Source organism: Ricinus communis, unplaced genomic scaffold (assembly GCF_019578655.1).
Source record: "Ricinus communis isolate WT05 ecotype wild-type unplaced genomic scaffold, ASM1957865v1 Ctg18, whole genome shotgun sequence".
NCBI classification, from domain to species: domain Eukaryota; kingdom Viridiplantae; phylum Streptophyta; class Magnoliopsida; order Malpighiales; family Euphorbiaceae; genus Ricinus; species Ricinus communis.
The window spans coordinates 50,001-62,500 of NW_025963452.1; the positions used below are offsets into that span (position 1 = coordinate 50,001).

At 30.3% G+C, this 12,500-nt stretch overlaps 1 protein-coding gene, 4 non-coding genes and 1 pseudogene across 5 annotated transcripts; 3 read left to right on the forward strand and 3 right to left on the reverse strand.

The window, feature by feature from the left end:
- Window positions 1-13: 13 nt before the first annotated feature.
- On the reverse strand, window positions 14-3,150 carry LOC125368773 (photosystem II CP43 reaction center protein-like). The gene is given in 2 exon segments (XM_048370335.1): window positions 14-1,565; window positions 1,567-3,150. Coding segments are annotated over 2 exon segments (2,430 nt in total). The 5' UTR covers window positions 2,620-3,150; the 3' UTR covers window positions 14-188.
- A 1,242-nt stretch (window positions 3,151-4,392) lies between these two features.
- On the reverse strand, window positions 4,393-4,464 carry TRNAT-GGU. The gene has a single exon. It is a non-coding gene; the product is annotated as a tRNA-Thr (tRNA).
- Window positions 4,465-6,627: 2,163 nt separating this feature from the next.
- TRNAY-GUA lies at window positions 6,628-6,711 on the forward strand. Its single transcript has one exon. It is a non-coding gene; the product is annotated as a tRNA-Tyr (tRNA).
- A 395-nt stretch (window positions 6,712-7,106) lies between these two features.
- On the forward strand, window positions 7,107-7,180 carry TRNAD-GUC. Its single transcript has one exon. It is a non-coding gene; the product is annotated as a tRNA-Asp (tRNA).
- A 2,633-nt stretch (window positions 7,181-9,813) lies between these two features.
- TRNAC-GCA lies at window positions 9,814-9,884 on the reverse strand. Its single transcript has one exon. It is a non-coding gene; the product is annotated as a tRNA-Cys (tRNA).
- Window positions 9,885-10,995: 1,111 nt separating this feature from the next.
- The window catches only part of LOC125368785, a 3,312-nt pseudogene continuing 1,807 nt past the window's right edge, over window positions 10,996-12,500 (forward strand).

Here is a 12,500-nt window from a genome sequence, read left to right on the forward strand (position 1 = left end):
CTCCTTTCTCTCGATGAATAGATTTATGTCTTTATTGGTTTTGACCGGCCCAGTATCATAAATGTAAATGGCTCGGCTAGATGGGATAGCCGAGCCAGAAAAAAATAGATTAGATCTAAATGAATTGAAAAGAAAGGAAAAAGGAATACTTTTTAAGATCGATTTAACTATTGGATCTCTTGTCTCAGTTAGTTAAGAGGAGTCATGGAAAGAACGGGTTCAAAATCACGATCAATTCCCTTTTCAAATCCTGCTGCAGCTGCACGAGCCCTTCCCGCGTGCCATAAATGACCTACGAATAGGAAGAACCCTAGAACAAAATGAGAGGTAGCTAACCAACTTCTAGGAGAGACATAATTGACTGCATTGATTTCGGTAGCTACGCCACCTACAGAATTTAACGAACCTAAAGGCGCGTGGGTCATATATTCTGCGGAACGGCGTTCTTGCCAAGGTTGTATGTCTTTTTTCAACCTACTCAAGTCCAAACCATTTGGACCTCTTAGAGGTTCTAACCAAGGAGCACGCAGATCCCAAAAACGCATAGTTTCGCCTCCAAAAATAACTTCTCCGGTAGGCGAACGCATTAAATATTTACCTAACCCGGTAGGTCCTTGAGCAGATCCCACGTTAGCCCCAAGACGTTGATCTCGAACTAGAAAAGTAAAAGCTTGAGCTTGAGAAGCTTCTGGTCCAGTAGGCCCGTAAAACTCACTAGGGTAAGCGGTATTATTGAACCAGACAAAGCAACAAGCAATGAAACCAAAAACGGATAAAGCACCTAAACTATAAGACAAGTAAGCCTCTCCAGACCATACAAGTGCACGGCGAGCCCATGCAAAGGGTTTGGTTAAGATATGCCAGATTCCACCCAGTATACAAATGGAACCTAACCATACATGCCCTCCAATTATATCTTCCAAATCGTCCACACTAACAATCCATCCTTCTCCTCCAAAAGGGGATTTTAGTAAATAACCGAAAATAACACTTGGGCTAAGGGTTAAGTTAGTAATTTTTCTTACATCTCCCCCCCCCGGAGCCCAGGTATCATATACGCCCCCAAAATAAAGAGCCTTGAATACTAGAAGAAAAGCACCTATACCTAGCAAGATTAAGTGAATACCTAAAATTGTTGTCATTTTATTTCTATCTTTCCATACATAACCAAAAAATGGAAAAGATTCTTCAAGAGTCTCAGGACCCAGAAGTGCATGATAAATACCGCCAAAGCCCAATACTGCGGAGGAAATTAAGTGAAGTACGCCAGATACAAAGTATGGAAAGGTGTCTATAACTTCCCCACCAGGGCCTACCCCCCAACCTAGAGTAGCTAGGTGGGGAAGTAAAATTAATCCTTGTTCATACATTGGCTTCTCTGGTACGAAATGAGCCACTTCGAATAGGTTCATTGCTCCGGCCCAGAATACGATTAATCCAGCATGGGCTACATGGGCTCCCAGTAGTTTACCGGATAAATTGATAAGTCGGGCATTCCTAGCCCACCAAGCGAAACCGGTGGTTTCTTGGTCACGACCGGCTAAAGATAAAGTTCCATTAAAGAGCGTTTCCACGTGGTAGAACCTCCTCAGGGAATATAAGGTTTTCATGAGGCTGATCTTGAGCCGCCATCCAAGCCCGAATACCTTCGTTTAAGAGAATATTTTTAGTGTAGAAAGTCTCAAATTCAGGATCTTCCGCTGCACGAATTTCCTGAGAAACGAAGTCATAGGCACGTAGATTCAGAGCCAGACCGACTACTCCAAGAGCGCTCATCCATAAACCGGTTACGGGTACAAATAACATAAAGAAATGTAACCAACGTTTATTGGAAAAAGCAACCCCAAAGATTTGAGACCAAAAGCGGTTAGCGGTGACCATTGAATAAGTTTCTTCAGCTTGAGTTGGGTTAAAAGCACGGAATGTATTTGCACCATCACCATCTTCAAATAAAGTATTTTCTACAGTAGCACCATGAATAGCGCACAGCAGAGCAGCGCCCAATACGCCGGCAACTCCCATCATATGAAATGGGTTCAGCGTCCAGTTATGAAACCCTTGGAAAAAGAGGATGAATCGAAATATAGCTGCTACACCAAAACTAGGCGCAAAAAACCAACCAGACTGACCTAGTGGATAAATCAGGAATACAGAAACAAAAACAGCAATTGGACCAGAGAATGCGATTGCATTATAAGGTCGCAATTGCACAGATCGAGCAAGTTCAAATTGACGTAACATAAAACCTATTAGCCCGAAAGCACCGTGGAGAGCAACAAAAGTCCACAAACCACCTAATTGACACCAACGAGTAAAATCTCCTTGTGCTTCAGGACCCCATAGTAATAACAAAGAATGTGCTAAACTATTAGCAGGAGTAGAAACTGCGGCGGTTAAGAAGTTGCAACCTTCCAAATAGGAACTGGCCAATCCGTGGGTATACCATGAGGTTACAAAGGTTGTACCTGTGAACCAACCCCCTACGGCGAAATAGGCACAAGGAAAGAGCAATAGACCGGACCAACCTACAAAAACGAAACGGTCCCTCCGTAACCAGTCATCCATAATATCAAATAAATCATTTTCGTCTTTGGTAAATTTACCAAGGGCTATAGTCATAGTGATCCTCCTATTCAACTACTTCAACCATTTCCGAACACCTCATAGCATTTTCAGGGCCTTTGAAGCTTCTATCATTTATGTATGATTTGATTTCTTGTACACCGCCCTTCTAATTTCTAATGGGTTTCGAAGAAAAAAATTCTTTATCGGTCCATAACCTGACTTAGGTAAATTCATGAATTCAATTCGGTTATTCTTTTTTATAGTCTTAATAACCATATGAACCATGAATTTTTTTATGACTCATCAAATCAATCAGATAGATGAATTTTTTAAAAGCACTGTTCAAGGAACAAGTGATCCCCCTCTCCTTACTAGTGGATCCTCAGACTTATTTCTCTCATTCTATCAAACTAATCTTATTCTTGGATCTTGTTCGTAAGATTTCTAAAAATCAATATTTTTACGTATTCTTCTAATTTCTATATGCATTAAACTGTTACAGTATCCTATATTTTATTATTTTATATTTTATTCTTTCTCGCCAACTTTCTTATATTTTCTTTTTGCCATTTTTGTTATATTTCTTTTACTCAGATAAAATAAAAAGAAATCAGATAAAATAAATAAAAAAAAAACCAGAATATTTTGTAGGTCAAAGCAAGAAAGACGCTTCGAATAGTTTTTTTATTTACTTGACTTTATATCTGTCAGAAAAGAAGAAAGAGAATGAATTTTCCTATTATTAAATTCAATACAATATTAAATAAATAGAAAACTTTAAATGAAAGGATTTAAAAATGAAAGTATTTTTCTCACACCTATTCTACATTACATTGTCGGAATAAAAATATTGTATGTATCGATACCAAAATATTTGGTACAGGAAGCCATGATCTGATAGATATATCAATCTTATTATATATAAATCTTATATACCTATAAATAGCAATATAAATTGATTTTGTGTCCTGGAATCAAAGAAAGATATTTAAAAAGTATCTTCTATGTCTTATGTTATGACTTCGAATAAACTTTTCTATGGAGGAGGGAAATAGTTATTTATTCCTATAGAATAACTAGGAGCAAGAAGATTTAATCAGAAATATCGACAGATTTTTTGGAGTCCAAAGAAAACGAAATATGAAAAGGAAAGAAAAAGCAGAGCTACTGTTTCAATTTCATCTATATCGAATTTTACTATCAGAATAGTAGATATAGTTATGATGCAATAAGTTAGGTCCACTTACTTTTTCTTTTATTGATTTCTAATATAATCTTTAGAATTGATTTGATTGGAATAGAATAATGGAAAATAAGAAAATTTTGCGATTTAAGAGCCAATTTCTCATTATTCTGTTTAATATAATAAACAAATGTTCAACTTTATAACTATATTCTATAATATATTCTATAATTATATAATTATAGAATATATTTTTAATATAGAATTAAAATGAATATTTTCTAACTATATGAAATAGAATATAATCAAAATATACTCTATTACTATTACTCTATTTTATATTTTATATAGTAAAAATTTATATACTAAAAATCATTATAAAAAATCATTATAATATTCGTTTAATAGAGTTTTAATAGAGTATTGATATGGTATAACTTATTATAATGTATAATGTTAATTTTCAAAAATTTCTAATTTCCATTTTAGAATTAATTTAAATTCTAGAGTTTCTTACTTTTTTATGATTAAATATCAACAATATTTCTATTCCCTCTTCAAATAGAAATATTATCAAATAGGAATATTATCGTAGGTTTTTTCTTTTATTTCTTTTATTAAAATTAAAAAGAAAAAAAGGCCAAAGCCCCTTATCGGATTTGAACCGATGACTTACGCCTTACCATGGCGTTACTCTACCACTGAGTTAAAAGGGCCCGTTTGATTCAATTCCTGAATGAGCTACTATGTGGATAAGATAGATCTATAGAAAAAAAAATAAGTAAATAAATAAAGTAAATCTATAAATCTATTTTAATATTTTAATATTATTTAAATATTTTAATATATTTTAATATAATAATTTGATTTTTAATATAATAATATTAATATTTGATTTTTAATATAATAATATTAATATTTGATTTTAATATTTTAATATATTTGAATATATTTATATTAATATATTAATATTTTAATATTAATATATATTTATATTATTATATTATAATATTAATATTATATTTATTTAATATTCAATTTATTAAATTAGAATATAATTCTAATATCTAATATATATATATAAATTAGAATCTAATATATATATAATTATATATAAATTTAGAATCTAATATATAGAATGAAATTAGAATATAATTCTAATCTAATATATAAAATTAGAATATATATAATATTCTAATAAATATTATATATTTATATATAATAAATTATTAATATTAAATTATAATAAAGATTAAATAAATATTATAATTATTATATATTATAATAAAAATAAAATATAATATAAATAAATATAATATAATATAAATAAATTATAAATATAATATAAATAAATATAATATAAATAAATATAATATTAATATAATATAATAATAAATATATATATATAATATATAATAAATTATAATAATAAAAATAAAATTATAATAATAAATATATATAATTAGAATAATAAATATATAATATATATAATAAATTATAATAAATATTATAATAAATAAATATTTATTTAAATAAATAAATATTATTTATATTATTTAAATAAATAAATATTAAATAAATAAAATAAATAAATATTTTAATCTAAAATATAAAATAATAACATTATTTTTTAATACTATTATTAGATATTAGAAAAATTAGATTATTCTAAACATGGAATATTATTATTCTAATTTAGAATTCTATTCTAAATTCATAAATTCTAATAGAAACTAATATAAATTAGAATAAGTATATTATACATACTAAGTATAGGAAGTAGATTCATAGTAGTTCATTTATAAGCGAAAGGTTTGATTTACCTAGTGAGTTTAGACTAAACTAGTGAATATAGGTAAAAAAAGAGTTTATTGATATTGAATTTGATAAATATAAATATCAATGTAATGAATTTATCAAGGCCGAACCTCACCACCGAAATTCGCTTGATTGATACATGTATTTAGCAATTCAACATAGATCCAAGATATTTCATCGAATCGCTGATGAAAAGATTCTATTTGTCCCCTCAACCAAATTCTTAAAATCAAATTGGATAACTTGTTGATGCCTATCCCTCTTCCCAGATTTCTCATTTGTTAAATTACTGGTTTAGTGTGAGAGAGAGATATGCCTATTTATCTTAACAATGAGTGAATTAATGAACGAAAGCGAAAGAAGTAAGGTTTAACCCTATTTTCTGGTTTTCTGGCAGACCCGTTGAAAGAATCTTTCGTATTATTTCTATTTTTTTTTTTTTTCTATTTTGTTTTTTTATTAAATATTCAATTTGTACTAAATTCAAAAATATATATATAATATTAATATATAATATTAATAATTAATTCTATTATATTACTAATATTAATAGAATTATGAATTCTAAATTCATTCTTCTAAATTCATTCTATTTATATTTATTATATTTATATATTAATTATTAATTTTTTCTATTTTATTTTCTATTTATTTTATATTAATTTATTAATTCTTATTATTAATTCTTATTAATTTAATTCTATTTATTTTATTTATATTTAATATTTATTTATTAAATTAATTCTATTTAATATTCTTAGAATTATTGATTATTCTTAGAATGGATAATGGCGAATATAAGAATCACAAAATTCTATCGAATCATGAAGGGCGGAAAGATTCTTCGAATCTAGTCATACCATTTCGTTATATTGACAATTTCAAAAACTGTTCATACTATGAGCATAGTATGCTGGTGGTCGGGCAAATGCGCCCCCATCGTCTAGTGGTTCAGGACATCTCTCTTCAAGGAGGCAGCGGGATTCGACTTCCCTGGGGGTAGGGTATTACGAAAGGAAGTTGATCATGGATTCTTAATAAGTCTGGAATTGATTCTTCCTGGGTCGATGCCCGAGCGGTTAATGGGGACGGACTGTAAATTCGTTGGTAATATGTCTACGCTGGTTCAAATCCAGCTCGGCCCAATAATTCACTGATCCGCCATGAATGATATAACCCCTTTGTTCTCTCGGAAATGCCTGATACAGAAAAAAAAAAGTCATAATTTCGGATATATCTTTACCTGTTCTTTATTTGATTTGCTTTATTTTATTTAGTTTTTTTCTCATAAATTCTGATCTTGCTAATGATCTAGATTCAGATTTTGAAATAACGAAAAGCTGACTAGTACTCCCTATCCCTTTTAGCACTAAAGTGCATATCCATGTGGATATCAATATACTACCCCCGTTTCTGTTATATACAACGCGGTGATTCCAGTCTAAAACCGAAATAGTAAAATTTAAATAGTAAATAGAAGGGGTATGAATGAAATCATAAGAATATATATGCTGTACACTTTCTTGTATTGCATTTCCCGGGGATTGTAGTTCAAGTGGTCAGAGCACCGCCCTGTCAAGGCGGAAGCTGCGGGTTCGAGCCCCGTCAGTCCCGACGGATCCAAATCCAATAATCTAATAAAAAATACATTAATTCATCTTTCCCTTTTCTGCGAAAGGGGGACAAATAGCATAATTTCATTCCCAAGGGGACCATTTATTTTCTTTTCGTTTTACATTTCTCATCTAAGTAAATACAAATACGGGAATTTTCATTTTTTCAACCAGTACTGATTGATAGGGACATATGTGGATTAGTACAATTATTGGTAACGTTATATCCAAGATTCAAAAAGATACTATACTGAGTTTGGATTTTTTGATTACTCCCGACCCATATAATGAAATCGAATCAAGTACCATATCTTTCCGGTAACGCATACACAAATGGAATTTTTATTTATTTGTATGTATGTATGTACGATACAAAATCAATTTAATTGCTTTGATAGAATCCTTTTAATCTTTATCTGAAAAGTCTCTTTTTTTTTGGCTCCGATTTTGTGTAATCTCAATTACAAATTTGAATTTGAAACAATCTATCTCATTCAAATTGCGCACTGAAGTTTTTTTATTTTTAATATATTCTATGCATTCCATTACCAAAGAATGGGGATATTAATAAAATAAATATCAAATAAAAAAAAAAGAAAGTAATGGAAAAAAAAATTATCAATTGAATCAAGAATCCAGCCATTTTTGAATTCAGTATGGATAAACGATCTTTCTATGTTATACTATTCAATTCTCGACGATGAATCGATTTGATAACTCAGATATTGTTATTCATGATATTGATCAGACTCGATATCATCGAGATGGAATTCATCCCATTGAATTTAGAGGCGAAAGATTTTTTATTTATTATCTCTATGGGATTAAATCCCGAGTTATTACGGAAGTAAAGAAAAGAAACGATGAGATTATGGAAGTAAATATTCTTGCGTTTATTGCTACTGCCCTGTTCATTCTAGTTCCTACTGCTTTTTTACTTATAATTTACGTAAAAACGGTTAGTCAAAGTGATTAATTTGAATGAAACTTGACTTCTTTGACTTCTTAGTTCTTATCAATGATTGAAGAAAAAAAATGAAAAGGATTCCTTTTTTGAGTCTTAAATGAAATGAGCAGACTAGAATTAGCAGTATTCTATGAGATCCGATAGTATGATAGAAAGAAATCTATTTCTTTCTATCATACTATCCGTTTTTTTTTATTCTAGTGTATACAGTTGTACTATATAAAGATATAGGCTTAATCTAGATATAAATTAATCTATATCTATAATATCATCTCATATTCATATGTCTAGATATCAATTATCTATATGGAATGTCCATAACGTCCCAATTCTATTTCTTCATCTATTTGATTTGTGTTGATTCCAATTAATGTCGAAAGGCAACTCTTACTCTTACTTTTAGGATTCTAATTCCTAGATTTCTGATTATTTAAAATATGAATCCTACCATGTACCGAAACAATAAAATCAATCAAAAGGAATTCTATAAAAAAACTTTATAAAAAAACCTTTTCAGATTTCAACGAAAAGGATTAGTAAACCCTGCCGATTTTGAACCTTTGAATCATAATATGAAATGAGTCAAATCAATAAGGTATAGCACAAATCCAATTTCTCTAAAATAATAAAACAAATACTAAACTAAGCACTAAGCAAGAAAATATCTTAGTATGCGTAGTATCTCATTGGAGAACCACTATGTCTATCTTATTTCCCATAAAAAATTCACTTAATTTAATCACTTTTAATAACTAATAAAAGAACTGCTTTCGTTTCTCTTTGAACAGAAAAAAGACAAAAAAAAGGGGGGGGTTCTGTTCTTCCTCATTGTTCATATATAATTCTGGTAAGAACCAGTTTACCGAAATAGAGAATTTAGGAAGAATTGGGTTGGAATAAATTTCCTATCGTTTGTATTCCCTTTCCTTTCGAAATATGAACACGAGAATCATTGAAATATTTGTTTGATTATGATTAAAAGGCTATTATTCATATATTATTCATAGAATACATTACTTCGCTCGAATCCAATATACTTTGGAAATGAAGATATGAAGATATTTTTAATTCAATTTCTAAATTTGGAAGAAATTAGAAATTGAATTAAATAATTCAATATTCAATTTAATTATTAATTAATAAATTCAAAAATCTTTAATCTTTGCAGAACGATCTATAAAACAAGCGATAGAGTTTGATTTCTCAACTCAATTAGTAATACCCCTAAAGTCCACTTCTTCCCCATACTACGAGCGAAAGGGAAAATGTAAAGACTACCATTAAAGCAGCCCAAGCGAGACTTACTATATCCATGTGAATTATGTCCTCTATCTCTATGAATATGAATGAATTTTTCCATTATTGTTCACTAATAATAGTAGAATTGTTGGCACAGAGTCAAAAAAAAAGATTCTGTTCAATATAGTGATGAAAAAAAATCCAAAAATCCAATTAATTCAAAGAAGTTCTTATCTTATTCTTATAAGATTGATAGTAGAATCGAAAAATGTTTAGTACAATTTTTAGTACAAACAAAATAGCCAGCAATACCCTGGGAAGTATCAGTATCAAGAAGCCTTTTCCTCCGCGTACTTCTGTTGGGAGCAAATTTGATAAGTTATATCAGCAAAAAAAGGGAATAAGATATTTTGCGTTTTTTGTTGATCAGGCGACACCCGGATTTGAACTGGGGAAAAAGGATTTGCAGTCCCCCGCCTTACCACTCGGCCATGCCGCCAAGGCAACACAAAATAGACGAAAATATTCCCACCCTTTTTTTTTGCTTTTTTTTTATTTTTAGAGGGAGGAGTTTCTTTTTTTCTTTTTTGGATTGGATCTATCTTTCCATTTATTTTGTATAGTATCTCAAAACACACACTATCTAAATTTTTCTATTATCTATTGAAATGAAAAGTCAATTTTCAGTCACAAACTCAAAAATTAAGGACAAATTGGAACCATTAACTATTAACTGTGAATTCATAAACGATTCTTGGATTTCAATCGAAAATTGTATTTCTCTAATCCTAATGATATAAGAAAATAAAAATTGATACGTAACCAATCCGTATTGATTCTTTCAATAAAAAAAATTCTTCCCAGTTTCCAATTATAACAACAATTATGAGTATATGTAAACCCTAGAACATAAAATTTTATGCGGATATCTATCTTATCCGTCTATGATTCCTATAGGAAAATTTCTATTCAATGAAATGGAATATAAATTTTGATAGAGCATGACATGCGCCGTCCAAAATAGAACTGCAGTAAAAGGAGAGACGTATATATAGTATAGATAGCTATAATTATGAGATAGCTATAGTTATGCCCGCATATGTTTAATAAGCCTTCTTATGTTTGTTTTATGTTATGCACTTCAATCGTATTATATGAACTCGATTAAAAAAAAGATATAAAAAAATCTCTCTTCTATGCAAATTTTTTTGAACTAAACAATGAAATCCGCGAAAAAGCTAAGTGCTAAAAAAAAAATCAAAAAATCAACTTTATATTGTTTCGGATTATTGGTTTTTTCTCTCATCGAAAGATTTAATCCCGAATTCAGTTATTTTATTGGTATCCAAGCGTATTGGAAATTGGTATCCAAGCGTATTGGAATATGTAATATCATAATAATGGTAGAAATTGAATCACTTTTTGTTTTGCTATTCTATACAAAATTTCATAAGTCTAAGGTAAGTGGAATTTCTCAATTCTTTTCCAGCTGTCTCTGTTGCAAATTCGAATTTGAGTATAAACTTCTCTTTATTCCTCCGTTCATACGTATTTCATACATTCCATATCTATGGAGATAGATAAATTTTATGTGATTCTGTAATAGAATATAAATTCCATCATTGCTAGATCGATCCATATAATTTGAATGAAGAACGATCCAATACAATAATGGAATTTTTTTAATAAACGGGAAATTCAAAATGCTCGGGGATGGAAATGAGGGAATGTCTACAATACCTGGATTGAATCAGATACAATTTGAAGGATTTTGTAGGTTCATTGATCAGGGCTTAACAGAAGAACTTTATAAGTTTCCAAAAATTGAAGATACAGATCAAGAAATTGAATTTCAATTATTTGTGGAAACATATCAATTAGTAGAACCGTTGATAAAAGAAGGAGATGCTGTATATGAATCACTTACATATTCTTCTGAATTATATATATCCGCGGGATTAATTTGGAAAACTAGTAGGGATATGCAAGAACAAACTATTTTTATTGGAAACATTCCTCTAATGAATTCCCTGGGAACTTTTATAATAAATGGAATATACAGAATTGTGATCAATCAAATATTGCAAAGTCCCGGTATCTATTACCGGTCAGAATTGGATCATAACGGAATTTCGGTCTATACCGGCACCATAATATCAGATTGGGGGGGGCGAGTAGAATTAGAGATTGATAGAAAAGCAAGGATATGGGCTCGTGTAAGTAGGAAACAGAAAATATCTATTCTAGTTCTATTATCCGCTATGGGTTTGAATCTAAGAGAAATTTTAGAGAATGTGTGCTACCCTGAAATTTTCTTATCTTCCTGAATGATAAGGAAAAAAAAAAAATTGGGTCAAAGGAAAATGCCATTTTGGAGTTTTATCAACAATTTACTTGTGTAGGCGGAGATCCGGTATTTTCTGAATCCTTATGTAAGGAATTACAAAAGAAATTCTTTCAACAAAGATGTGAATTAGGAAGGATTGGTCGATTAAATATGAACCGGAGACTGAATCTTGATATACCTCATAACAATACATTTTTGTTACCGCGAGATATATTGGCAGCTGCGGATCATTTGATTGGAATGAAATTTGGAATGGGTACACTTGACGATATGAATCATTTAAAAAATAAACGTATTCGTTCTGTAGCGGATCTTTTACAAGATCAATTCGGATTGGCTCTGATTCGTTTAGAAAATGTGGTTAGAGGGACTATATGTGGAGCAATTAGGCATAAATTGATACCGACTCCTCAAACTTTGGTAACTTCAACTCCATTAACAACCACTTATGAATCTTTTTCGGGTTACACCCATTATCTCAAGTTTTGGATCGAACTAATCCATTGACACAAATAGTTCATGGGAGAAAATCGAGTTATTTGGGTCCTGGAGGATTGACAGGGCGAACTGCTAGTTTTCGGATACGAGATATCCACCCTAGTCACTATGGGCGGATTTGCCCAATTGACACATCTGAAGGAATCAATGTTGGACTTATTGGATCTTTAGCAATTCATGCCAAGATTGGTCATTGGGGGTCTTTAGAAAGCCCATTTTATGTAATCTCTGAGGAATCAAAAAAAGTACGGATGTTTTATTTATCACCAA